Here is a 27,321-nt window from a genome sequence, read left to right as displayed (position 1 = left end):
CACCCCCAGAGCAGTTTGAAATTAGCGGCATTATTTACACACTACTCACAAAGTGCTAAATGCCTTTAACATGTTTGTTTTCAGAAGCAATTTAAACACAAGATTCTTGTAATTTTGTGTATGCTATTCATTCATGCAGTCAGCCACGTCTTCCTGGGGAGACAGAGGTAAACTTGGGTTGAACTGTCGCAATCTGAATGAGTGGAGAGGAGAGCCACAAATGACATGGGGAGTGGACTTTTGGAGCTGGAGGGAGGAGGACTGTGGTGGGTTCAAGCAGGTGGGGGCTCAGCCTGGAGTCTTACTAAGACTTGGGGACCACTGAAACGCTCTCCTTGACGGTGGAACTCCGGGCAACCCACACCCAGGCTGTAGGAGGATAGAACGAGCCTTCAAGCATGATCACACCTTCACTCACTAAGAGAGACCTTTGTAGAGGGTGGTGCTGCAGAATAAGGGGCAGGTCCCACTCGGAAGGGTGCAAAAGGAGGCAGAGGGGGGATTTTTTTATACTCAGACGCTTTTTAAAAAAAAAAAGATTGTTTCGGGACTTCTCTGGCAGTTCAGTGGTAAAGACTCTGCACTGACACTGCAGTGGGGCAAGGGTTTGATCCCTGATCGGGGAACTAAGATCCCACATCTCCCTAGGCCGCACAGCCAAAAAAAAAAAAAGGTTTCTTGAGGCCTTAAAGGGTCAGAAGAGGTTGCTGTTCTATCTAGGTATACAAAGAGAAACACACGCCAAGGATGGAGATGGTTTATTGATCATTATAATAAAAAAATATATATCCACCTATATATATGTGTGTATATATGCAGAAATAAAGGATCAGAGGATATAAACCCAAGTATTAATAGCTCTTACATCTAGGTGGTAGCATTAAGGTTTACACTTCTTCTTACACTGAGTGTGTATCCTGTTTACAATAGGGTAAAAATGATAAACTCTTTTCATTTGGAAATCAAGGCACCATTATCGGCATCATCATCAGGACTGCTGCAGGGGGCTGGGCTCTTGCTTCAAGCTGGGGGGATGGGGCTGAAGAAGCCTTTCTCTCAAAGCCAGGAAGAGCCTAGCTGGAACTCTCCCCCATCTGCTCCTCTTCCCATGCTCACCCTTCCTCCACTGCACAGAGCCCTGTGTTAAATGAGGAGTGGGGGAAGAAGGATAGGAAACAAAGCCCCCCGTAGCTAGCTTCCTGCATGGAGGGCATTATAAACTAGGGGGGAATGATGGCAGCACCCTTTAAAATAGCAACACGTTAACACTCACAAATGAATATATACACGCTGAGAAGCTGAGTGCAACTAGAGATTAATAAAGAGGGTGAGTAGCAGAATGAACGGCTGGGGGAGGACTGTTAATAAAGGAAGAGGGTGTTGGCGTTAATTGCTCTGAGCCAGGAAGGCAGGTCAGGGCTCCTGATGCAGGCGGCTCCAGGGACCAACAGGGGCCAGACGGTCAGGACACCTTGATGGAGCAGCTCCCAGCTGACAGCGCTCCCCTAACCCCCATCAGTTCCTTCTGGCTCTTCTGGTTTCCAGGGTAGTGGGGACTGGAGGGGGGCTCTGCAGGCCAGTTGGATGAGGAGAGGTCAGGAAGAAGGAGAAAATGAGGCTACATCCCACCATTCCCTTCCCCCACCCCAAAACCCATGTCTCCCCTCCTACCAGGGTCCCTGAGATGCTTGAAAGGACTCTAGGCCCTCCACTCGCCTGGGTCTTGGCCCACCCTGTCCCCTCCTACTTCTTGTCTCCATCTGCCACTGTGGCCCAGACCATCCTGCCCCCAAATGCCAGTCACCTGGGATTGCCAGGGGCCCAGCTGGCCTCTTCAGGGTGGTACTGGAAAGGCGGGCGATGCGGCTGCGGCCCCGGGCGACTCCCAGTGAGCGGGAAACGGAGGAACTGCAGGGGGGAAGGAAGGAAGCAAGGAAGGAGGGTGGGAAGGTCACAGCCAAGTCTGTGGACTATGGGGGTGGGGTGGGGGGATGGGTGGTGGTGGTAAAAGCTAGACACCGAGCCTTGGGAACAGGGGGAGACTGAGCATCAAAAGGAAGGGGAGCTGCATGGGGTTTGGAAGGGAAGTAGAGGTAAGGGGTGGGTAGTCCACTGCCTGGGTTATCTAGCGAACACTCCATGTCTCCCTCGTGGAGAGGAGACCCGCAGCCTTTACCAAAGGAGGGAGACACCCACCTCTAGTATAATCCCGTAATAGCAGGAACCCGGGACCCTCAGTCAGACAATCAGACACACACACACACACACACACACACACACACACACACACACACACACACACGTGCAGGGCCTGTAGTTTGCCTGGGCATCCGCTGCCCTAGTAAAAACTTTCTCTGCCCCCACCCCACACATCCTCCAACCTCACCTCACAGCACGCCTCTTCTTGTGGGCTGAGGTCCCGGGGAAGGAAGATGCTGGCTTGGGGCCCTTCATGGTGAACAGGGGCATGGGGCCGCTGGGGAGGGAGGGAGATGAAGGGATCAGAAGGGAACCAGAAACGGGTGCCAGCCGCTCCCCCCTCTGGCGCCCGGGCTGGCGGGGCTGGGAGGGTGGACAGGATGATCTCTGAGGTTTCCTCCTCCTAGAAGGCTGATTCCTCTCCCTGCCTCACTCAGCCTCGGATGACAGCTGAGTGACAGCCCTGTTCTGGGAGAACATCCAGGTGTCAGTTTGTGGCGTGTCTGGGGAGCTGGAGTTCAGACAGTTTCACCCTTCCACCTGCCTGGCTCTGAGCTTGTTACCAAGAGGGGGGTTTGGGCTGTGGGAGGGATGGGGGGGAGTGGGCAGCCTGCCACCCTTGGCCTCCTGAGTCCAGGTTAGTCTGCAGCGTGTTTGTGGTCCTGAGCTGGCCGCTGCTCCTCTGCCCTGCCATGCGGGCAGAGGGCGAGGGGGAGAGCAGCTTTCCACCAGAAAATGCTGAATAAAGTTTTCTCAGGATTCCCCCTCCCTTCCCAGTTCCAGATGCTGGGCTGGATCTGGGGTGGAAGTGGCGGAAACGGGTATTTCTCAGAGGAACACTCAGGCCAGGCCTGAGTGACGCAGAAGAACAGAGTGGGGTGGGCACCCCGGGTTAGTTCCTACTCCCTGCTTGCAGAGGGCTTCTGTGAGCTACTGTGGGCACGTCACAAACCAGAACAGAGCTGGTGGCTCTGAAGTATAGACAGACAAGGCAGGACCCCCAAGAGAAGCCACGCCCCGACAGAAACATCCTCTGCTCCCCTGGGCCTGGATGCTGGTCAGACCAAAGGGTGAGAGATGTAGAGTCAACTCCAAGAGCGGACTGTCTCCTCTTCCCTTTGGCAGCACCTTTGGCCCTCGCTGACCCCTTATCCCCTGTTGGGAGGCTGGAAGGGAGACTCACTTGGGGATGAAGGGCTGATCCAGCCTGTTCAGCTCCTGGGGCACATTGTCCCAACCAACGCATTCCTGGAAGCCCAGCTTTGCAAGGGGCTCCTTGGAGAGATCAAAGGTGGCGTTGAGGTCCCGAGAGGGCAGGGGCAAAGGAGTGGAGCAGTTCTGCAGAGCGGAAGGGCCCAGGGGCACCCGGCTTTTGATGACCGTGGCTGGGCAGAAGCGAGGGGATGGGCAGGGGGAGGGGGCCCTCTTTGCCGTGGGGGTGCTGGGCCCACATGGAAGCCGAGCCTCAGGCAGGGGCCCCCTCCTCAGGCAGGGCAGGAGGGACTGGCGCTGGCGCTTGGTCCCCAGTTTTGGGGCTGGGGGGCTGTCTGGCTCTGAAGGGCTCGGTCTCCTCCTCTTCTTCTCTGTGGCCTCCCGGGATGCCTGGGGTGGGGTGCAGTCTGGCCTGGGTGGGACCCCTAGAGTGTGTGCGAGGCCACTCAGTTGCCTTGCCATGGTCCGAGTCACGGGGCCCGAGTATCCTGCAGACTCTGGGCAGAGAGGAGGGTGTGGAGAGGGATCAGGGGTTGAAGGGAGGAGAGTTTCTAGAATCTGGGGAGACACGAGACAGGCAGGAGCACCTGACTCCTCAGGTCTGCATGACTCCTGGGATCTCTGTGCAGATGCCCATGATTACAGGGGTCCAGCCTCCCACCAAACCATGCATCTGAGGCTGTGGCCATCCCTTGACAGAAGGAAGCAGAGCAGGGCTGAGACTCACTTGACTCTGAACGCAGCTCTTGAACCAGAGGTGCCTTCCTGGCTGGGCCAGGCTCCCCAGAAGCCTCCCCTCCAGGCTCAGCATTTTCCTCTCGCACCAGCTGCTGCAGCGTCTCAAACTCTGCGATCATGTCGGGGGTCAGGAGGTTGGCTGCTTGGAGCAGGGAATATTGGCGCTGGGCCAGGCACAGCACCCTCAGGGCCAACCTGGAAGAGAGGCAAGGGGGTCCCCGCCCCGCCTCAGATCTCTCGGCCATGAATAGCACATGTGTGCTGGACCCCTTCTGCCTTGATGGGACTGCCTGGCCAGCCTCATCACCCTCCCAGTTGTGCTGAAGATCAAGGCTGGCGGAGATGACCGCAGGTAATGGTGGGAGGCTTCACCCACTAAATACGTCCCCTGACAAAGACAGGACTCGGAAAGTAGGGAAAGGGCGCTAAGTGACCTCGGAACGCCTGAGTTTCCTCTCAGCTCTGCCACCTATGAGTGCTGTGATCTTGAGTGAGTCCATTTCCCAGGGGCCATTAGAAGTCGCAGAGAAGAGGCCGGCTCAAGCCAGACCAACAGCTCAAATTCCAGCTCCAACACTTCCCAGCTGTGTGACCCCTTGGATCACCTCACACCCTCAGTGTTCACATCCCTAAAATGAGGATAACACAAGCAGCTACCTCATAGGATTGCTGAGAAGATGAAATGGGTTATTTTTAAAACTTTTGGCCATGCCTGGCGGCTTGCGGGATCCTAGTTCCCTGAACAGGGATTGAACCCCGGGCCCTCAGCAGTGAAAATTTAGTCCTAACCACTGGACTCCAGCGAAGTGGACTCCCCAAATGGGTTATTTTAGATATAAAGTGTTTAATGAGTACTTGGTACATACCCAGCACTGTAAGGTTAGCTAATTATTATTTTCTGTAATAATAATAATCATGTCATCTACCTCATTAGGGTAAGAAGAGATTAAATAAGACAGGCCATGTTGATCTTGGTTCTGAGGAGACCCTCAAAAATGCATTCAGCCTGCACTTTCTATTTAACAGTTGGGATCCTGAAAGAGTGTGTGTGTATTAACACGTACTTTGCATGCACTGAGGGGCTATTTAAAGGAAATTACGAGGATAATGTGATTATTGATGTTGTAAATTTAGATTCTAATAAAGCAAATTTTCTTTCTGTGAGGCACACCTATGATAAAAGAATAAACACAATTATCTCGGTGGGGATTATTCATGGCCAATCATTTATCCTTGGGTAGCACTATCTGCCTGGGCATCTCTGAGCCCCCTCCTCTGCCCTCAGTGTGTGCACAGGGAGCCCAAACTCATGTTATAAAGCAGCTTCCAGGCCCCTTTGGAAGAAAGCAGGATATAAATTAAAAAGGACACCGCAGAAACTCATTCTATATCTGCCTGAGCCACAAATTATATGAAAATAAGACAACTGAGAAAAGTGAGCATCTGGGGACAAATGCTCTGACTTGGCTGTCAGATAACCCAGGTCTGACTTCGTCCCTCTCGTCCTGTAGCCCCGGCAAATGGGGAGTTGGTCTATATCACGAGTTTTCAATTTAGGTTTCAAGAAACCCATCAGAGGACATTTTTAATGGAATAGCTCTGCTTTATCTGTTCTACATATTAGACCTCAGGATAAGATTTCATTTGAAGACAGGGCTTTGCTGCTAAAAAAATTCTGAAAAACCACTGAACTGGAAAATCTAAAATCTACTCAGTGTCCCAGTGGTCTAAGATTCTAAATTCTAAAGTCAAAGTGAAATTATTTTCGATTATCTGGTTGTTAGGGTGTTCCCAAGTATCAGGGGCTGCGGATCTAGAATGTTCCGCAACCCCTGATACTTTGGGTCTTCCATCACTTTTATTAGTATCTGTTATTAGCTCTGCTTCCCTGGTGGCTCAGTGGTAAAGAACCCGCTTGCCAGTGTAGGAGACGCAGATTCAATCCTTGGGTCGGGAAGATCTCCTGGAGAAGGAAATAGTAATCTACTCCAGTATTCCTGCCTGGGAAATCCCATGGACAGAGGAGCCTGGTGGGCTATAGTCCATGGGGGAGCAAAAGAGTCAGACACAGCTTAGCGACTAAACAACAACATTATTAGCTCTGGACTGTGATGTCCAAATCATAGCCAAGGTTGAAGCCACTTGTCAGAAACCACAAAATCAGAGGCAGAGCAGAAATGAGAACCCTGGTGTCCCCCATCTTCGCAACGGGGGACTCCAGGCCAAGAGACCCTGAGTCATCAGTGGCAGCCCGTGGTTGTTCCCTGGGGTCCAGGGGGCATCCCGCCAGTACATTCCTGCCACTCCTGGGCCCTGGGGAGTCAGCAGTAGGAGACAGATAATAAGCCACTGATTATTCAGGCTGCAGCATTTTTGCTGAGTCGGGAACAGACACTCCTCAACAAGAAATAAAATTAAACAGGCCCTTCTATCCAGAAGCTTTAAATACACTGCCTAGCGTGAGGCATGCTGTGGAGGGAGGTGTCGGGTTGGCAGCAGCAAAGCTAAGTGGCAGAGGATTTATGTTCTGGGGGCCAAGGAAGAAAATACAACCAGCACCTCTCTATTAAGCACGGAAAGAATGGTCCAAAAGCCATTTCTCTCTGGGTTTGTATTTGCTTCTGAGGAGAAATAGCCTCGGTCGATCTGTCGATGAGACAGACGACAAACACCTGACTCAGGAAGGCTGTCCCATCCTCAGTGGCCGCCCAGCTTCTCTTGGCTGAGCACAGGCAGCTTGGCCCTTAGACTGGAAAGCATAGCTCCAGCCCCAGGCAGCCCTGCCCTACCTTGGCATTCGCCAGCTGTGTGGATGGAATTTGGTGTTTTGCTTCCCTCTTGTCAAACTGCCAGCTACACAGAGTAATAAATAGAGAGGCTGCTACGTAAACAGAGTAGGCGATAATATGAAATTGTTGACAGCAGGTATGGGACAATTGGATGACAAAAGACTTGCCTCCTGGACTTCCCTGGTGTGGTGGTTAAGAATCTGTCTGCCAATGAAGGGAACACAGGGTTCGATCCCTGATCTAGGAAGATCCCACATGCCTTGGAGCAACTAAGCCCGTGCACCACAGGTACCGAGCCTGCTCTATAGAGCCCACGAGCCGCAACAAGAGAAGCCTCTGCAATGAAGAATAGTCACTGCTTGCTGCAACTGGAGAAAGCCATGTGCAGCAACAAAGACCCAGTGCAGCCAAAAAAAAAAAGGCTTGCCTCTTTAACTAAAACACAAACAGAGCTTCTATGATATGCTTGGCACTACTTTCCTTCCAGGGAGAATTCCATGGTCAGAGGAGCCTGGCAGGCTATAGTCTGTGGGGTTACAAAGAGTTGGACATGACTGAGCGACTTTCACTTTTCTGCTTCCGGGGGGCCTGGAACCCATCACCTCCTGCCTTGGAGCCTGGAGAGAAGCGAGAAGATACCTACTGCTTAGAACAGTCCCTGTCCAGGTTCGGTGGTGGGAGGTGGTCCACAACTGGCTTGGGCTGCACGGTCAGGTCAGGACCCCTGGGCGATGGGTGTCTGAGGTTCTGTTCTGGCACCTGGGTTGGAATCTAGAGAGGAAGAGTGTCACAGGTAGAGAGCCCAGAGTGGCCTCCCTCGCTTTACCTGCACAGCTCCTGAAACCCACCCATCCTCCAAGAGCGGGAATGACAGCTCCCGGAAAGACCTGGTCCTAGTAGGGTCCTTCTCTCTCCCAGTTCATGTCGTCCCTCCCTCCTCCCCTTCTGGTAACAAACAGGCTCCCTGCTTTCAGACACACCAGATCTGACCAGTTCTTCCTGCACAGAATCTGAAAGTCTCCCAATGACTGAGATATAAATCATCCAAGCAGAGAAGCCAGGACTGAAGGGACCCATGAGTTGGGGGAGGAGATTTTCTTCCAATATTCCACCAGCTCCAAGTCATACCTCCTTGGCCGGGCCTTCGTCCCTGTCCTCTGGGGGCTGTTCCCTATTTGAGGAGTTCCCATCCACGACCTTCTCCCCCGGGGCCTCTGACCCCAGGCTCTCCTCCTGAAGGACTGCAGACCCTGGCTGGCGCTCTGGGGTGCAGTGCTGGCTGGGGAGGTGGGACGGTGAGGGGCAGCTGGGGAGGCTAAGGAGAAAAGGAGAGGTTTGCGAGGCATGAAGCAGGGGCAGGTGGGAAAAGCAGGGAGGGGCAGGATCTCTGTGGCTCCAGGTGGTACAGAGTCTATAAGGTGTTGGATGCTCAGGTAACAAGTGGGCAGTAGCTGAGGGGGAAGAAGGAGTCAAGGATTTTCTGCTTTAGAAAAAAAATGACATGCATGCGCGCTAAGTCGCTTCAGTCGTGTCCGACTCTTTGCGACCCCATAGACTGTAGCCTACCAGATTCCTCTGTCCATGGGATTCTCAGGCAGGAATACTGGAGTGGGTTGCCATGCCCTCCTCCAGGGGATCTTCCCAACCCAGGGATCGAACCTGCTTCTCTTACCTCTCCTGCATTGGCAGGCAGGTTCTTTACCAGTAGTGCCACCTGGGAAGCCCAGAAAACAATGACACCCACCCCTTGAATGCACCTTCTTGTGAATAGCAGATCCTGCTTATATGGACTGGGGTGTGGTTTACTCCTTCAGCACAAAACATTCTAGGTGACAATCAGAGAGCTGGGCACTGAATGAGAATCCCAAACCAAAAGGTGCCAGAACAGAACCGAGGAGTCCAATCCCAGGGACGGGGGAGCCTGGTGGGCTGCCGTCTGTGGGGTCGCACAGAGTCGGACACGACTAAAGCGACTTAGCAGCAGCAGCAGCAGCCCTCCACAGGCTGGGGAAAGGACGGGGCAGGAGAGGGTGACAGAACTCACGGTTGATGTGGAAGGCCTGGCTTGCGGGGCCGTGGAGGGTCGTGCAGTGGGGCCTGGGCTCCTGCCTCGTACACCCGGAGCCTCTCCCTCAGGGCGGCCACCTGGAACAGAGCGCCCAGCCCCTCAGAGCCCTGGCTGAGCGCAGGGTGGGGGCACCCCGGTGCTCCTGACCTGCCCCCGAGGGCCCTGCCCCCTGGTCAAGCTCCCCAGGCGGCTCCTCACCTCAGCCTGCAGCTGCTGGCAGATGGTGGCGTACTGGCTGATGTGACAGTCCAGGCTGATCACGTTGCTCTTCAGCTGAGGTGGGGACACAGGGGAGAGAGCTGTTTGTTTATTCCAAGCAGCTTTTGGCAACTACTTCCAATGGCCAGACACTGTGCCGGGCACTCACTCACACCCCGGCTGCTCACCCTCACGACTGAGGAACCAGGGAGGCCAGGGGCTCACCTAACACAGCAGGAGGAGAGCTTGCATTTGACCCCGAGACCCCGGGCTCCCTGACCCACACGCTCTCCCCGGCCCAGGAGCTTTGCAGCAGTGGATCCAGGAGCCCCAGGGCTCCCTAGGGGAGGCGGGGGAAACCAGGCAACTCTGCTTCTCTCTGCATTATATGTTGTTTTGCCGAAAATAAGGGCCTGCTGCTAAAAACAAATCTGACAAAGTGGCTGACACTCGGCCACTCCCTTCTGTTGCCTTCCTCTTGAGATAATTCAGCCTCAACCCTCCCAGTGCTGTGATATTTGAAGGACGAAGACTGTGTCACCTCTCCTCCGGGCCTTGTGGCAATGCTCGCTCCAGGTACTGGAGGAAGCGGATGGGTCCTGTCCCCTCCTCCTCCCAGTCTGGGGGCTCCCCCGACACCCCTACACCCCCACTCCAGGCTGGCCGTCCCGGCTGGCACGCACCGAGAGTTTGATCTCCTTGGCCCGGTCGGCATACTTGAGGGTGTTGTAGGTGTCCTCGTAGGTCAGGCTGGAGGGGCTGACGGCGGCGATCATCACTGTTCGGCAGTTGCCCCCAATAGAGTCCTTGAGGAGGCGGGTCAGCTTGCTGTCCCGGTATGGCACGTGAGACTTTCGGCCCTAGGGACGGTGGGTGGTCGTGGAGTGAGTGTCTAGACTAGACAGAGCCAGGCCGGGACTTGGTAGCTTTGGGGTTTTTTGTTTTTTTAAATATATATATATATATATATATATATTTTTTTTTTTAATTTATTTATTTGGCTGCACTGGGTCTTCGTTGTGGCATGTGGGATTTAGTTCCCTGACCAGGGATTGAACCCAGGTCCCCTGCATCGGGAGCATGGAGTCTTAACCACCGGACCTCCAGGGAAGTCCCTGTTTTTGTTTTCCAACTAAGTTGCTGGGCTTGCAAGATCTTATTTCTCCAACTAGGGATTGAACCCTGGCCACTACCGTGAAAGCACCAAGTTCTAACCACTGGACTACCAGGGAATTTTGACCCAGGGCTGGAGGGAGGGATCTTCGGCCCTGGCACTGTGTTGCTGCCCTGGGAAGGAGCTTGGTTCCGTGTGGCTTTACCTTTGCGTCCGCCAGAGCGTTGAGGACATTGATGAGGGCCAGCAGCGAGCGGTTGATGTTGGCTCCCTCCCGCAGCCGCTCCCCCTTGGCATGGGTGCTGGACGCCCGCTCCGAGCCCGCCAGGTCAATGAGGCTCATCTTGGCTACACAAAGGGCCTGGGTCAGACCTGGGATCCGGTCCTGCTGCTTCACAAAGATCTGGGGGCAGATGGCCAGGGTGAGGGGGTGCTGGCCACCAGGAGTCCAGACTTAGGTCCTGGCCTGTGGCCCCTGCTCACCTGGAAGATGGCGTGGGACCGGGAGGACGTAGCATTGGCGTCAGTGGGGTGCTGCGTGCGGTTACGGTTCCCCCGGGTCAGCATGCCCAGCAGTTGCTCAGCGGAGGTTGGCTGCAGAGGAGACACGAAGCAAGGGGGCTGTGGTCTCTCCACCTAGGACTTTTCTCCAACAGAAGTGCTGCTCTTCAGAACCAGTGTCACTCCCGTGCTATCACCACTGCCACCCTGACAGGATCCAGGACATCCCCAAACTGCCTGGTGAGGGGATCCCGGAGGACCAGTGGGGCTGCCCGTCCCACTTAAGCCCAAGTCTTACCTGGTGGAAGGAAAGTCCTTGTACCACTACCCCTTTGTCAGGGTCCTCACGGATGGCAAGGGGCCCCTTGGGCTCCAGGAGGTCATGGATCTGCTCATTGTACACCTGAGGAGAAAGGAAGCCAGGGAGGGGCCTGGTGGAGAGGCTGATCAGGAAGTCTCTCCCCTAGGGGGCTGGGGGAGGGCAGAGTTCCTGGGCCAGGGAAAAGGACAAGACGTGCTTGGTGAATGGCCCTTGCGAGATGACGTCACATGACGAGTAGGGTCAGTTCACACGCAGTCTCTCCTGGAGCTGTGTCCGGCCTCTGGGCCCCCGTCCGCCCACTTCCTACTACCCTCTGCTCCTCCTGCCTACTCCACCTCACTCCCTCTTCATGTGGTTGTGAGAATGAGGGATGAAGCTGCCCCGTCCTGGGGCGCCAACAGCCGTACCTCCAGGTAGCTGATGAGCACCTCGGACCTCTTCTCCTCCCGGCAGGCCTCGAGTCTTCTGTACAGCTCCATGGTAGTCAGGTACATGATGCCAGGGTCCCCCTCTCTTCCCAGCATGGTGTGTGTCTTCCCGGCCCCGGTGGCCCCATAGGCAAACACTAGAGAGGACGGAGAAGGAAGGAGGGGGGTAAGAGGGTTCCCCCAGTACATTGCCATCCGGTCAGCCCCTCTCCTCCTCTGAACCCCTTTCCTTCCTTCCGCGTACATGGTTACACTGCTCCCACCCACCCACAGCCCCCACGTTCCCAGCCGTCGAGTTCTCCGTGTCCATTCCTGGTCCCCCTGTAGGCCTGTGGACTTGAGGGCGCAGGGGTCTCCACCACGGGTAGAAGCTTGTCCCTTCCTCAGGGCACCTTCTCCAGCCTGGGTAGCTTCCTCTATGAAAGGCTCACAATTCTTTCGCTCACTTCATGTAGCTCAGTTGATAAGCACCTACTTGCAGGTGTGATTTTGTGACGTGTCTTCTCCCCGCTCTAGACTGTAAGCATCCAGAGGGCAGGAACCCTGTCTGTCTGACCTATTGTTATCCCAGGGCCCAGCAGAGTGGCCCCCACCCCGGAGAAGACTGAGTGAGGGGCCCACAGAGAAGGCAGGGCCAGAGCCTTCCTCATCTGGTACCCAGTGGAGGGGCAGGCGGGCTCACCTGAGCAGTTGTAGCCCTGGAGGAAGCTGTCCAGGATGCTGTGGGTGGTGTGCTGGAACACATCCTGTTGGGTGGCCATCTCACCGAAGACCCGGTCAAAGACAAATGTCAGGTCTTTGCCCTTCTTCTTGGGGCCATCTTGGGCACTGCCCCATTTCAGGCCAAGGAAGCCCCCATCGGGCTCCTCAGGGTCGAACACCAGCACCCGCTCATCCACCACCTGAACCACAGGCCGCCGCTGACTCTCCAGCTCCTTCGGAGTCGGGGGCCGCAGCCGCACCACGACCCGCAACATGCTGTCCTCCACCGCCATCACCATGGCAACACCTGGGCAGAGATGAGGACCAATCTGACTCCGGCCTGACTGGGTATCCCTCAGTCTAGTATTCAGGGGCCTTCTCCCACCTCCTCTACAGCTCATCTCCGTTTTATACCTCGAGAGAATAAAAATATTGATGCCAGCACCAATTACTAACAAATATCTTTCTTCTTCCCTGGTATCTCAGCTGGTAAAGAATCCAGCTGCAATGCAGGAGACCCCAGTTCAATTTCTGGGTAGGGAAGTTCCCCTGGAGATGGGATAGGCTACCCACTCCAGTATTCCTGGGCTTCCCTGGTTGCTCAGACAGTAAAGAATCCGTCTGCAAAGTGGGAGACCTGGGTTCGATCCCTGGGTTGGGAAGATCCCCTGGAGGAGGGTGTAGTAACTCCAGTATTCTTGCCTGGAGAATCTCCATGGACAGAGGAGTCTGGCGGGCTGCAGTCTGTGGGGTCACAAAGAGTCAGACACGACTGAGCGACTAAGAACAGCACAGCACATCTCTTTTTCTCTTGAAATACCACCTTTGCCATATCCAAGTGACTGCATTGGTGGGCTTTCTATTATGTTCCATTAATCTGTTTATTCCTGTGCCAACACAATACTTCCTTTTAAAAGGAACACCATTCCTTAAAAAAAAATTTTTTTATTCATTTATTTGACCACAGTGGGTCTTGGTTGCGACAAACAAGATATAGTTTCCCCGACCTGGGGTCGAACCCAGCCACCCACAATGGGAACATGGAGTCCTAACCACTGACCACCAGGGAAGTCCCAACAGTTGCTTCTTATCCAGCAAGGCAAGACCTAACCCTACCCCCAGCTTACTTTTTCATGATTTTCTTGGCTATTTTCAATCATTTTTTTTCTATTTGACTTTAAGAATATCTTTATCAATTCCATCTCCATCTCAGAACCAATTCCCCCTCAAAAAACCCAATTGGGATTACAATTGGAATTAATATTAAATTTACATATTTATTTTATATTAGATGTTTTCATATAAGAACATGGCTATTACCTTTTGATTTGTTCAGGTATTTTTTTGTAGATTCAGATATTTTCTGTCATTTTTTTTTTATGCCATTGTTCTTTTAATAAAATTCCCAAGTACTTTATGGACTTAATTGCTATTATGAATGGAATACCGTCCCCAATCTCCATTTCCAGGCAGTAAACACTAGTAGGGAAAAACATGATTGATTTTTACATATTTGCCTTTTACCTACAATCCTCAAACTCTCTTATTAATTCCAACTGTTTTTTATTAGAGCTTATTGAGCTTTCTGAGTACACAATTGCATATCACAAAATAATTTTTTTACCCTTTCTTCTCCACAATTATAATAAATATTTCATTTATTGTCTATTGCATTCCCTTGAGTTAAATGATAATGATGATAATAGGCACCCCTGTCTTGTTTTTTATCTTAAAGTATCTTGATCTTTACTGCTTCACTATTTAGACATTAGTTTTCGACTTTTAGACAAATAGGTCATTATCATATTAGTAGTTTCATCTGTTCTTATTTTTACTCAGAGTTGTTATCAGGAATATCTAGAACTTTATCTCATGCTCTTTCAGCATCTCCTGATATGATTATATATGTTTTTTTTTCTCTTTTATTTTGTTGGTGTGGTAATACTTGATGTTATTCTTGGCATCAAATCAATCATGTATTCCTTTTTTAAAAATATTTATTTTTATATATTTATTTAGCTGCACCAGGTCTTAGTTGCAGCATGCAGGATCTTCCATCTTCATTTTGGCATGTGGCATTTTTAGTTGCGGCATGCAAACTATTTAGTGGCATGTGGGATCTAGTTCCCTGACCAGCGACTGAACCTGAGCCACCTGCATTGGGAACACAGAGTCTTAGCCACTGGACCACCAGGGAAGTACTCCAACTATGCATTCTTGAAGAAACATCCTACTCTGGCCATACCTGAAATTTCCAGTTTTCAAATGGTCAAATATGTCAACCTCTTCTTTTGTTATTTTTATGTCATATTTAAGAAGACAGTCCTTCCCCAAAGTAATAAACACTTTTAAAAAATATTTCTAATACTTTTCCTTTCTTACATTTAGGTCTTTATCCAGATGGAATTTATTTTTGTGTGTGCGAATGGCATGAGAATATTTCTAAATATCTTTTCTTTCCAAATGGCAAGCAATTATCTCAAGATCATTTATTAAACAATGCATTCATTCTCCACTAATTTAAATGCCACATTTAACATAACTAAATTCTCATATAAACATGAATTTGTTTCTGGATTCCCCATTCTGTTCTCCTTTTCCAGTAACTCACTGTTGTAATTATTGTGGTTCTATACCACCTTACTGTTCTTTTTCTTGGCCATTCTTGGGCAGCTTATCTTTATATGATTTAGAGTCAGCTTATGAAGTTCTATGAAAAATCCTGCTAAGATTTTAATTGGGATTATTTTGAATTCATAGATTAATATGAGAATTAGCATCTTTACAATATGAAGTCTTACCATATAGCAATATTGTATCTCTTTTCATCATTCACAACTTTATAATCTTTAGTAAAATTTTATTATTTTCCTCACATAAGTTTTGTAAATTTCCTGATAGATTTACAAATAGTTACTGTACAGTCTTTGCTATATGGGAAATAGGCTCTTTTAAAAATTACATTTTCTAATTCGTTTTGCCAGAACATAGGAAAGCTACCGATTTCTGCATGCGGATCTCATATCTGGCCACCTTGTTGAACTCCCTTATGAGTTCTATTAGATTGTCATTGATTCTCTTAGGTTTTTCAATTAAATGATGATAAGTTTGCAAATAATGACAGTTACTTTCTATTTTTAGCTCTTCTATATTTAGTTCCCCACCCTCCACTACCCATTAGGAATGGGTGCTAAATTTTATCAAATGCTTTTTTGGCACTTGCTAAGATGATCACACGGTGTTTCTCCTTTAGTCTGTTACTGTAGAGGGTGACATGGATAGATTTCCTAATGTTGCCCTGGTAGTCATTCCAAAAGCTTATTTATGTACTCCCTCTTGAATTCCCCTCAGACCTTTCTGTGTGCTTTTTTCATTTCTCCTTCAAGCCAGCCTACCAAGGGTAGAGACGGAATTTCTGGAATGCAGGAATCACAGATATTCCTGGAAAAGTTCAGCTCAAGTCTAGGAATATATTAACAGGGATAAGAAAAGGCGGGGGGTGCGCTGTTCAAGGTGGGGGGGATAGGAATAGATGAATGTTTTCCTAGGAAAGACTAGGTTCTGCCAACGGGTCACTATTACCAAGGTCATTCAGCAAAGAAACGTGGGATTTCTACCTAATACTCCAGCAAACAACTCATGTTGTCCTTGGGGGATGAGGCAGAACTGAGTTGATTTCAAACTCTTGTCTTTCACCCCTAAACTTCCCAACTTCTTCCCCACACAGAACAGAGATGTCAACCAATGATTATCTTTTGGAGTCTAATTAATTCTATTCCTGTCTCAGCCATCAGGCCATCACAATAATAAACATAATAGGTAAGTGTCCGCTCTGTCAGGAACTGTTCTAAATGCCTTACACGTTTCATCTCCTTTCGACTCTGTTGCAACCCCACAAGATAGATACTATTATTATTATTTATCTATTTTTTACTTTTGGGCCACACCTGGCAGCGTGAGGCATCTTTGTTTCCAGACCAGGGGATCGAAACCTCACCTCCTGCAGTGCAAGCAGGGAGTCTTAACTGCTGAACTGCCAGGTAAGTCCTAATAGATACTATTCTCATAGTTATTTTTCAAGGACAAAATTGAGACAGAAAGGGTTAAGCAACTTGCCCAGATCCCAGTGGTAGTGAGTGATGAATCCTGGTTCCAACCCAGGCAGTCTGGCCATAGAGCCTGCTACACTGCCTCGTAATGACATTATATACTACGTTCTCATGCTCACATTGTTGTAACAGTCCCTTATGTTTGTATAATAATTATAATCCCTTTCATGTAACTAGCATTATGCCTTCGGCAAACACTTTCAGATAAATGGACTGGACCTAATTTTCGACATTCAGAATGCCTGTTTCCTATCCTCGCATCCCCACCTCCAGGGAACTTCACTTTTTTTTGGTTTCACCACACAGCTTGCAGGATCTTAGTACCCTGACCAGGGATCGAACCTGGGCCCTTGGCGGTGAAAGCACAGAGTCCTAACCACTGGACTGCCAGGGAATTCCTAGGAACCCCACTCCTGTGACCAGGCAAGTGAAGGCAGAGGGTGCCTGGTCCCACCGTCTGAGTCTATATTGGCTGCCTTAAGGCCAGTCCCAGCTCCCCATTGAGAGGGTATTAGCTGAGGAGGAACCACAGAGCAGCATCATATCCAAAGCAGGAAATTAAAAAGGGCACTGGCAGCAGAGTGCGCCTAACCTTTACAGTTCTCTCCTCTCCGCCTCCTGAGGGCCGGCGAGGCAGACTGTTTGCCTAATGAGATGTTTTCCTTCTTCCTGAGAAAGTGCTGGGGGCATGGGGTAGGAGGTGTGGGGGGGTGACACTGGCATGGCCCCAGCCAGGACACCTGGGTCCTGGTCTCTGCTTTGGCCTCTGACTGCTGGGGAGGTCTTTCCACCAGCCACACCTCGTGGATGTCACATCAGCTTCTCCCTTTGAGAGCTGGAGAGAACAGCTACTGATCTGCGCCTGCCCCAGGGGGATGGGAGATTAATGAGAGAACGTTTGTCAAGTTTGCTTTGATCCTCAGTTGGAAAGAGCATTTCAGCCCAAAGTACAAGGCAGATGATTCTTTAATAAGATCTTCAGGGTTCTGAGCGAGCCACAGTCACGTCCTGTTTCTAACCCGGGGCAGCTCATTAAAACCCGGAGGCTAGTTCACTGCCAAGCTGGGGCTGGAAAGCCAAGATTCGGTTGTTTTCAGGGTAGCTTCCTCTGCCCACCATCATAGGGACGGATAAAACAAACAAACCCATGCTCCTCAGAAGCCCCTGGAGAAGAACGCTTGAGGACTTGAGGGGGTCTGCCTGCAGACACTGGGAGCTCAGAAGGCAGGTGCCTATCCCTGGGTGTTGCACTTTTTATAGCAGTTGTTGTGGCTCCCTTCATTGCTCCTTCACAACTCTGACACAGTGTTTCTTGTCTTTAAACTCCAAGAGATTAGGACCCTCTGCTGATATAGTCTGTGCACCCCAGATAACTTGGAACCAAGTCCAGACCACAGTACATACTGTGTAATATTTGTCCTATCAATGAATAAAGGCCAGAAAAAGCAGGCTGAAGCCAAAAGCCTAAAAATAATTACGATTACATAATAGCTAACATTTACTGAGCACTTACTATGTGTCACGCACTATGCTAAGTGCTTTACAAGTGTTTCATTTAACTTTCACAACAATGTCATTCTGTAGTTATTGATACAATTGTTATATCCCTACTCTACAAAGCAAACTGAAGCTCAGGAAGGACATCCTCATGTGGGTGCTAAGTAGCAAGGCCAGAACTTGACTTTGTTCTGTCATCAGAGGCACTACTCTTCATCCAAGGCTGTTCTGCCCTCTACCTGGGCTTTTGCAGGTCCTACTTCCCCTCACCTTAGCAACCACGGAAAAATGGCCAAAGATGACTGTTTCTATGGGTGGTAGTGCAGAGATAGCACTGTGTTTTTTTGTTTTTTTAAATAGACAAAACTGTAACTAAGGACAGTTTTGTTTATTCCTTTCTAATCATTTTTTATTCTTCTTGTCTTGCAGGCTAGGACGTTTATTTTTCTTGTCTAGCTAGGACCTTGGGTACAATTTTGAAAGCAGCAATAGGGGCTTCCCTGGTGGCTCAGTGGTAAAGAATCCACCTGGCAAAGCAGGAGACACGGGTTCGATCCCTGGTCTGGGAAGATCCCATATGCTGCAGAGCAACTAATCCCTTGTGCCACAACTATTGAGCCTGTGCTCTAGAGCCTGGGAGCTGCAACCATAGAATGCATGTGCTGCAACTGTTGAAGCCCTTGAGCCCTAGAGACTGTGCTTTGCAACAAAACAAGCCACCGCACTGCAACCAGAGAGTAGCCCCTGCTTGCCACAACTAGAGAAAAGCCTGCACAGCAAAGAAGACCCAGCGCAGCCAAAAATAAATAAATAAATAAATAAAATTATATAGACTGAAAAAAAAGAAAGAAAGCAGCAGTAGTGAGCAATCTTGTCTCTTTCCCGATTTTATAGGGAATATTCCTATTATTTCACTTTTTTGTTGGTTTAAGGAGATTTGCCTCTATTTCTGAAGTGAAGTGAACATCTCTCAGTCGTGTCTGACTCTTTGCAACCCCATGGACTATACAGTCCATGGAATTCTCTAGGCCAGAATACTTGAACGGGTAGCCATTCCCTTCTCCAGGGGATCTTCCCAACAAAGGGATTGAACCCAGGTCTCCTGCATTGCAGGCAGATTCTTTAGCAGCTGAGCCACAAGGGAAGCCCAAGAAACCAGGAGTAGGTAGCCTATCCCTTCTCTAGCGGATCTTCCCAACCCAGGAATTGAACCGGGATCTCCTGCATTGTAGGCGGATTCTTTACCAACTGAGCTATCAGGGAAGCCCGCCTCTATCTCCAGCATACCATTAAAAAATACATAAATGGTTATTGACTTATACTTTTGTGCCTAATGAAATATGTTTTTTCTTTAATCTGTAAATGTGTAAATTGTATGAATAGATCTTCTAGCATTGAACTATTCTCCCATTCCTGCAATAAATCCAATATGATCATAATGTAGTTTTTTTTTTAATACATTGTTGGCTTCTGATTACTAATATTTTATTTCAGATTTTTACTACATTTATAAAAGAGAATGACTTGAAATTTCCTTTGCCTCATTTTTGGTATAACAAAATAAACTGGAAATGTTTTCTTTTCTTTTTTTTAGGGAGAGTTTGTAGACGTTTAGATGCCTGTATGTTTCTGGTGGAATTTGGTGGGGTTTTTTGATGTGTTTGAAGGTAGGTGGCGCTAGTGCTAAAGAACCCGCCTGTCAGCGCAGGTTAGACGTCAACAGCCCATTCGATCCCTGGGAGGGGAAGATCTCTTGGAGAAGGGAATGGCAATCCACTCCAGTATTCTTGCCTGGAGAATCCCATGGACAGAGGAGTCTGGCGAGCTACAGTTCACAGGGTCGCACAGAGTCGGACACGACTGAAGTGACTTAGGACCCACGGCATGGCACAGAAGGTAGTTTTTAAACTAATTAAATTTCTTCAGTAGTCCTAGGTTTGTTGAAAATTTTCATAGCTTCTTGAATCAGTTTTGGTGAGTTGTTTTTCTTAGAAATTTGCCCAAAAGCAATCATCGAAAAGAGTTCCCATTGAAGTCTTTCTCTTTTAATCTTTGAGTAACCAAAATTATGTCCCTATTTTAATTCCTAAGGTCATTTTTTTCATGTTTCTTTTCTTTAGTCTTAATATTACCAGAGGTCTGGCTTTTTTATTAGTCTTTTCAAAGATACAGTTCTTGGCTAAGTTAATCATCTCTATTATATAGTAAAATTCTATTTCATTAATTTTTGCCCTTAACTCATTTTATTTTCTACACTTTTATTCTGTTGTTCTGTTCTAGCTTATAAAAACTGGATATTTGTCTCACTTTGAGCATGAAAAAGAAAATGTTCTAATGCAAGCATTTAAGACTATAAATTTACCTCTAAGTGTTCTTTAACTGCATCACCCAAGTTTTAGAAACAGCATTATCACTGTTTCATGCTAATTACTTTTTAATTACAATAATGATATCTTATTTGACTGAGTCATTAAAAAAATTTTTTTTTAATCCAAGCGTGGGTTTATTCCTTTTTCTTTTGTATCTTAAGCTTAACTGATCATGGAAATAGAATATGGTTTTTACAGTACTCTGAAAACTCTTTAGATTCACTATGTGGCCAGATAGAGACAATTTTTACAAAGATCTCTAAATATATGCTACTTGCATACTTTTTTCTTTAAAAAAAGGTAAAAAAAATGGAGCTAGGCTAGATAATAAATATAAAGAGCAACAAATTGAGACACTTTAAAGTTTCTGAGGGTGGAAGCATTCAACCATGAAATAGGCAGAGAAGGACTGGATATGTTGGTAGTTGTTTGAAGCATGGAATTTGGTGACCAGAAAGGATAGTGATGAGACTAGAGAAAGCAGGGTAACATCCTGGAGAAGCTTATACAGAAAAATGTTGTGGATGTTATCTTCGGAACTAAGCTTGATTTCTCTGCTTCCTAACCTGTAAAATGTAAATATAAGTATCTATGTCATTGGGTTGTTGTGAGGATTAAATGAGTTAACTCAAACCTGGTAAGTCAATAAATGTTAGCCAACATAATCAGAATTGATATGACCTACTGGCATTTCCCCCTGATACCAGAAGAACCACAGTCTGAAGTTAAAACAAACAAACAAAAAAACCTATTTCCCACGACAGACCAAGCTTATGTTTTCCGTGTCACTTCAGTACATTAAAGAGTCAAAGCTAAGAGAAAGGGCATCCTAGAAACAACAGCAGAAGGCCCGGTGTTCTGTCATGCAGACGTTCTTTCATTCCTTCCTTTATTCAATCAAATATTTACTAGGTGCCCCAGTAACTAAGTTATGGCCCCTGGCACAGCTCTGCGAACAGTTCTGCATAGATGTACAGCGAGGGTCTTAGCTACTCCATACAGATGTGCAGAGTCCCAGGTCTCCAGTCCTAGCCCGCGGGAGGACCCAGTTCTTCCTTACGTGTGAGTAAGACCTTTCCCAGAGCGGATGTACGTAAGGCTGGGCCGAGGTGCAGACGTGCCGGCCCCAGTCAAGGTGGCGTACAAATAAGCAGAGGGTCCAGATTTCCCGTGCAGCCATCGAAGGAAGCGACTTCTCCCCGCACCGCCCCACGCCGTGTTAGGAGAGGACCACCCAGGACCTGATTGGTCTTCAGGCTGCACCTCCGAGTACAACACAGAGGCCCGGCTCCGGCTTCCGCAGCCGCCAGCAGCTCGGTCCGCGCGTCCAGACCTGAGCGCAGGAGCCCGCGAAACCGGCTCAGCCGTGGGCCAGTGCTTACCCTTCGTCGGTTCTCCGTCGCTGGTGTCGCCGCTCGCTGCAGGGTCCCGCCGCAGCAGACCGGAAACCCGGACCACCAGAGATCACCCCCTCCCCGAGTACCCCACTCGCGCCAACCTCCGGCCCGCGCCGAGTGTTCAAATAAGCCGGGTCGGCTCTTCCGCGTTTCCTATTGGTCGCCGCCCGGATCGCTGATTGGCTGTTTCCGAAGAAACAAAGTACAGCTCGGAAGTGGCGGGCGTTGTCCACAATGCGCTTGCGCACTTCGCCTTCCTGCTTGCTGGAGGTTTGAGGCCATGTGCCTGAGGCTGGACCCATCGGAATGAGAAGCAGAAACCAGTATGGGGTAGGGGTACCCAGGGGGGCAGTTATGGCCTGTCTCAGTTGCCCCTGGAACTGAGTTCGTCACCAAATGCAGCAGCCAGACATCAAACACGTTTTCAAACCTGCATTTTCTGTGGTCTAAGTTGGCGTCCACTTATCCAAAAAGAGATTTTCACTTGCTCTCCAGGGTTTCTTCCTTCCGCGACAATCCAAAGAAAGAACTTAAAGCCAGCGGAGGCAGAGACTGGCCCACTTGGCTTTAACAGTGTCAGGATTATCATGGACAGACTGTTGAGTATGAATAGCACACTTTAGGGCACCGCTGGGCAGCACTGTCTCCATCCTCCACAGTGGCCAGCTACTTGGATTCTGGTGAGCCACAGTCATGCTGATCCCCAACCCCGGGGTTTGTGGAGGTCGAAGAGAGAGCCTTGCACTGGAGTCAGGAAGTCTGATTTCAATCATTAGTGACAGAACCATCAGTTAGTGCTGAGACTGTGGAAGTCACTTCCGCTTCTCTGCCTGCTTCTTTCTCATCTATAAAATGGGACAAATATCCTGCCCTTCCGACTTATCAGAAAAGCATGGATGGAAAACCATCTTAAGCCTCATCATGTGTAAGGGGATAGCTATCTAGTCTGATTAGGATGAAGCAGTGGTGGTTGTCAGTAGCCAGTTGCTCCACCCTTTCATTAGTCTGATATGCCCCAACACAGGACCATAAGCAGGTCGAGGCATGCAAGAAAGCAGGAGACATAGTTCCCTAGCAGATCTACTGTGAAGATGGTTCAGTTCAGTTCAGTCCAGTCGCTCAGTCGTGTCCGACTCTTTGTGACCCCATGGACCACAGCACGCCAGGCCTCCCTGTCCATCACCAACTCCCGGAGTTTACCCAAACTCATGTCCGTTGAGTCCGTGATGCCATCCAACCATCTCATCCTCTGTTGTCCCCTTCTCCTCCCACCTTCAATCTTTCCCAGCATCAGGGTCTTTTCAAATGAGTCAGCTCTTCGAATCAGGTGGCCAAAATACTGGAGTTTCAGCTTCAACATCAGTCCTTCCAATGAACACTCAGAACTGATCTCCTTTAGGATGGACTGGATGGATCCCCTTGCAGTCCAAGGGACTCTCAAGAGTCTTCTCCAACACCACAGTTCAAAAGCATCAATTCTTCGGCGCTCAGTTTTCTTTATAGTCCAACTCCCACATCCATACATGACTACTGGAAAAACCATAGCCTTGACTAGATGGGCCTTTGTTGAGAAAGTAATGTCTCTGCTTTTTAATATGCTGTCTAGGTTGGTCATAACTTTTCTTCCAAGGAGTAAGCGTCTTTTAATTTCATGGGTGCAGTCACCATCTGCAGATTTTTTGGAGCCCAAAAAAATAAAGTCTGACACTGTTTCCACTGTTTCTCCATCTATTTGCCATGAAGTGATGGGACCAGATGCCATGATCTTTGTTTTCTGAATGTTGAGCTTCAAGCCAACTTTTTCACTCTCGTCTTTCACTTTCATCAAGAGGCTCTTTAGTTCTTCGCTTTCTGCCATAAGGGTGGTGTTATCTGCATATCTGAGGTTATTGATATTTCTCCCGGCAATCTTGATTCCAGCTTGTGCTTCATCCAGCCCAGCATTTCTTGTGATGTACTACTCTGCATATAAGTTAAACAAGCACAGTAACAATAACAGCCTTGTCATACTCCTTTTCCTGTTTGGAACCGGTCTGTTGTTCCATGTCCAGTTCTAACTGTTGCTTCCTGACCTGCATTCAGATTTCTTAGGAGGCAGGTCAGGTGGTTTGGTATTCCCATCTCTTTCAGAATTTTCCACAGTTTATTGTGATCCACACAGTCAAAGGCTTTGGCATAGGCAATAAAGCAGAAATAGATGTTTTTCTGCAACACTCTTGCTTTTTCGATGATCCAGCAGATGTTGGCAATTTGATCTCTGGTTCCTCTGCCTTTTCTAAAACCAGCTTAAACATCTGGAAGTTCATGGTTCACGTATTGTTGAAGCCTGGCTTGGAGAATTTTGAGCATTACTTTACCAGCGTGTGAGATGAGTGCAATTGTGCGGTAATTTGAGCATTCTTTGGCATTGCCTTTCTTTTGTGATCAAGACGGTAGAATCACTATATAATAACTGGTTGATCTGACCCAAATTCCATTCACCTACCTGAACTTCTCTACTGCTCTTTGTCCAGTGGGTTAAGACTTTTGATTTGCTGAGAACAAAATGAGACAACAGTGCCAAGGTGCTGTTACAAAGTTACAAGAAAACCAGGGTATTCTTGCCATCTTTGCTACCCAAGAGAAATAAAACTGTCAAAGAATGACTTTCAGGGAATTCCCTGGTGGTCCAGTGGTTAAGACTAGGGCTTTCACTGCCATAGATCTGGGTTCCATCCCTGGTTGGGGAACTAAAATGCCACAAGCCAGGTGCAGCCAGAAGGAAAAAAAAGAAGGAATGACTTCCAGCTTAAGGATAACCCCCCTCCTCACAGGGATATGCATTTTAACAGAGGTTTGGAGTATGGTTGAAGGCTTGGGGTCCCCAGGAACCACCAGGGGAGTAGGAGCCTTTTGTGCCCTGTAGCCAGGTCTTTCCTGGTCCTATTCTGCCCCTGACAATTAGCTGGAGATGATGAGGTAAGTCATAGTGAGGCAAGGAGCCAAGGCTGGCCCTCCTATGGGCAGTGGAAAGGGGACACTTACTTGCTTGATCTTTTGGGGCAAATCAGTTAGCCTCTCAGAGCCTCAGTTTCTGCAGTTATTTTTTAAAAAAAGAATATATTTAGCTTGTTACAAGTATTAGAAATAATATAGGTAAAGCAACTTGCAGACATTCAATGAAATGGTAATGGGGGTTCTTATAATCATTCATTCAACAAGTATTTACTAATATGAGACAAGTGGGCTAAGAAGATAGAGAGGTTGATAAACACCCACCTCCTACACTCATAGGAGCACGTAGTCTATGGAGAAATCACCCTATTAAACAAGGACTAAGAATGACGTGAGAGATGAGCTATAATGAAAACATCTGAGGATGTCAGAAGGAAGTGACATGAAACTGAGGTCTGAAGGGGAAGTGAGCTTGTTTGACAAATGCATCACAGAGGCCAAGAGAAAAGAATTCTGCTTTATAACATACAAATAGTGTCTCATGGGACTTTTCCTAGTCATCCAGTGGTTGAAACTCTGTTCTTCTAATGCAAGGGGTGATATTTTTATTAGGCCCATTTTTCAGATGGAGAAACTGAGGCTCAGAAAAGTGAGTGTCTTTTCCTGAAACACAAACATAGCCAGGACTTGAGCCCAGTTTTTCTAACTCCAGTTGCTGCATGTCTGTTGAGTCCTGTTGTGTTAGGTTCTAGCTCTGACCTTAACCAGCCTGAGCCACCTGGAGTTTCTCTCTGGGTCTCAGTTTTTCCAGCTGTGTATTGGGAGTTACCCATTCTGTGGCTTTGATTCTCAGTTTTGGCAGATGGGGCAAATAGGGAGCATATGAAAAGCACAGAGGCGGGGAGCCCTCTGGTCCCTTTTCCCTCACCCCGCCCAGCTGCCACCTCTCAGTAAACCCTTCCATGCCCTCCCAGTCCCAAACATGTGTAGACTTTTCACTTCCACTTTATTATCACTTCATTTGTAGGATTTTAAGGTTTGTTACCTGGAAGGGAGCGAGGAGCTCACACCTCCAGTTCCGCTTTTCAAATATACCTTCATCGCTTGTGAAAATACCCTTATTAACAGCATCTAACCTGCTACCACTTATGAGGGCACCTGGATAAGTACATGCAGAAGGAACCACGGCAGGGGAAACAACACAGCTAGCTGAAGTGGCACAGCCTCTGGACCCCTGGGGTTTTCTCCCAGCTCGTGGGTGTCCTGGAGCTGTTGTCAGGGTCAGCAGAATGGGGGTGAGCCCCAGAGTAGCCTTGAGCAATTGGTCCTTGCCTCCTGCCTCCTCTTCTGGTGCTGAGATCCTCCGGGAAACAGCTCCCATGCCTCCGAGGCTCCCCTGTCTCCTGGACGCTTGTCCACGATTGATTCTCTGGGCAGCTTCCCCTCCGAGCAGTAAATGAAATATCGGTTACCAGGAGTGAGGCGGGAGGCAATTAACCCCTAGACCTCACCCTGGCAGATGTGTTTGTAGCAAGCTGAAGCAGAGAGCTGAGCACACCTGCCTGGCCTTCCTGCAAAGTCATCCAATTAGGGTAGCCCCCAGCGGTGGGCTCCTGGTGCCTCCTCTGCTTCCCATGACCCCAGAAACCAGGGTGGCACAGACTCTGAGGGCTGACAGCCGTCTGGGCACAGGATGGCCTGCCATTTCTCATGTGGGTGAGCTCCGGGGGCACTGCCACTCTCACACTCCCTTGGCAGGGAGATTATTCATTAATTAATCACACATCTTTCTAAAGGGGAGGCGGCCTGGGGAGGCGTCTTCCTTCCTTCCTCCAGAGTGGAACCACCATTCTGCCTGTCCAGCCTCCTTCCCACCTGCCAGCTCTGCCCCATGGAATGTTTCTATGCCAGAAATGCCCCTGACTGAGGAAGAGGGGAGACACACGCCTGCTTTCAGGGAACCCCCAGTCCCAGGGGCTGGTCTCAGAAAGCCCCAGTTAAATAGAAAAAACACAGCGTCTACCCTTGGAGCCACTGACAGGGCAGCCACATTCTTTGCAACTGGGAAACTGCCCCCCACCGCATCCCCAGTCTCTGGGGATGCACACCTCACCCTTAACTCACCCAAAACACTATCTTTGAGGACCCCCACCCCTGATCTGATGGAGGAGGCACAGTCTCGCCTTCAAGTTTCCCATTCTGAGGGTAGAGACAAAGTCATTGTCCTCAGGTTGGCCAAGTCTGAGGGGTACAAAAATAGACTTTGCCCTTGAGAGCCTCTGTCTGATAGGGGAGATGCTCCCCAACCAGCTGGCACTGCCAGACACTCCCAGTGCCCTGCACAGAAAAATAAAAAGTCCTTGGCTTTAGTCCTGTCCCAGTTGCGTCACAAACTTGCAGCATGACCATGGACAAGTCACGGATTTTCTTCAGATCATGCTTTCCTCATCTGCAATGTGGAGATCTTAGTCCCATCTCTCAAAGTGACAAGAGGATCGGCCAGTCACCAGAAAGAAAAGCCAGCCAGCCAGCCAGCCAGGCACTCCCTTCAGAAATGATTAACATGCTTTTCACTGTAGCAGAGGTCCTAGGCCAGTACCTGTGGTCTCTGGGAGAGGGCTGGGGAGCCTCCCAGGCACAGTGGCTGGATAATTTGGGGCCAGTGTGGCCATTAAAGAATCATAAGAGGCTGTGGGTGGCGCTGGAAGGGTGGGAGAGGGGGTTGCTGGCTAATCTAATCAGGC

At 49.1% G+C, this 27,321-nt stretch overlaps 1 protein-coding gene across 5 annotated transcripts; it reads right to left on the bottom strand.

The window, feature by feature from the left end:
- Positions 1-743: 743 nt before the first annotated feature.
- On the bottom strand, positions 744-21,741 carry KIF18B (kinesin family member 18B). Of its 5 annotated transcripts, XR_014078890.1 has the most exons (17): positions 21,629-21,741; positions 12,252-12,578; positions 11,549-11,706; positions 11,118-11,222; positions 10,802-10,912; positions 10,524-10,721; positions 9,888-10,064; positions 9,205-9,279; positions 8,983-9,083; positions 8,067-8,253; positions 7,582-7,709; positions 4,139-4,344; positions 3,690-3,908; positions 3,383-3,622; positions 2,387-2,476; positions 1,805-1,908; positions 744-1,569 (listed from the first exon to the last, which is right to left on the bottom strand). XR_014078890.1 is itself a non-coding variant. In XM_081577127.1 (16 exons), exons 2-16 carry the CDS (start codon positions 12,568-12,570, stop codon positions 1,463-1,465), a joined length of 2,592 nt encoding a protein of 863 aa, XP_081433253.1. In that variant the 5' UTR covers positions 12,571-12,578; positions 21,629-21,741; the 3' UTR covers positions 744-1,462. The 5 variants fall into 5 exon arrangements, 2 of the variants coding, with proteins under 2 accessions (XP_081433253.1, XP_081433254.1); XR_014078889.1 differs by having other exon boundaries at positions 2,387-2,667; positions 3,383-3,908; XR_014078891.1 differs by lacking the exon at positions 3,690-3,908 and having other exon boundaries at positions 2,387-2,667; positions 3,383-3,474.
- Between the last annotated feature and the right edge of the window lie 5,580 nt (positions 21,742-27,321).

Source organism: Giraffa tippelskirchi, chromosome 3 (genome assembly GCF_054371585.1).
Source record: "Giraffa tippelskirchi isolate mGirTip1 chromosome 3, T2T-mGirTip1v1.2.pri, whole genome shotgun sequence".
NCBI classification, from domain to species: Eukaryota; Metazoa; Chordata; class Mammalia; order Artiodactyla; family Giraffidae; genus Giraffa; species Giraffa tippelskirchi.
Note: the sequence above shows the minus strand (reverse complement) of the source record. Positions and strands in the feature narration are given on the sequence as shown.

Excerpts from the sequence above, each read along its gene's own strand:
- KIF18B (XM_081577127.1), bottom strand. The coding sequence starts at position 12,570 with ATGGTGATGGCGGTGGAGGACAGCATGTTGCGGGTCGTGGTGCGGCTG. Across the intron at positions 4,345-7,581 it reads GACAGGGACTGTTCTAAGCA|GTTGGCCCTGAGGGTGCTGT; the intron begins GTAGGTATCTTC and ends CCTCTCTTCCAG. Across the intron at positions 1,909-2,386 it reads AAGAAGAGGCGTGCTGTGAG|TTCCTCCGTTTCCCGCTCAC; the intron begins GTGAGGTTGGAG and ends TCCCCCCTGCAG.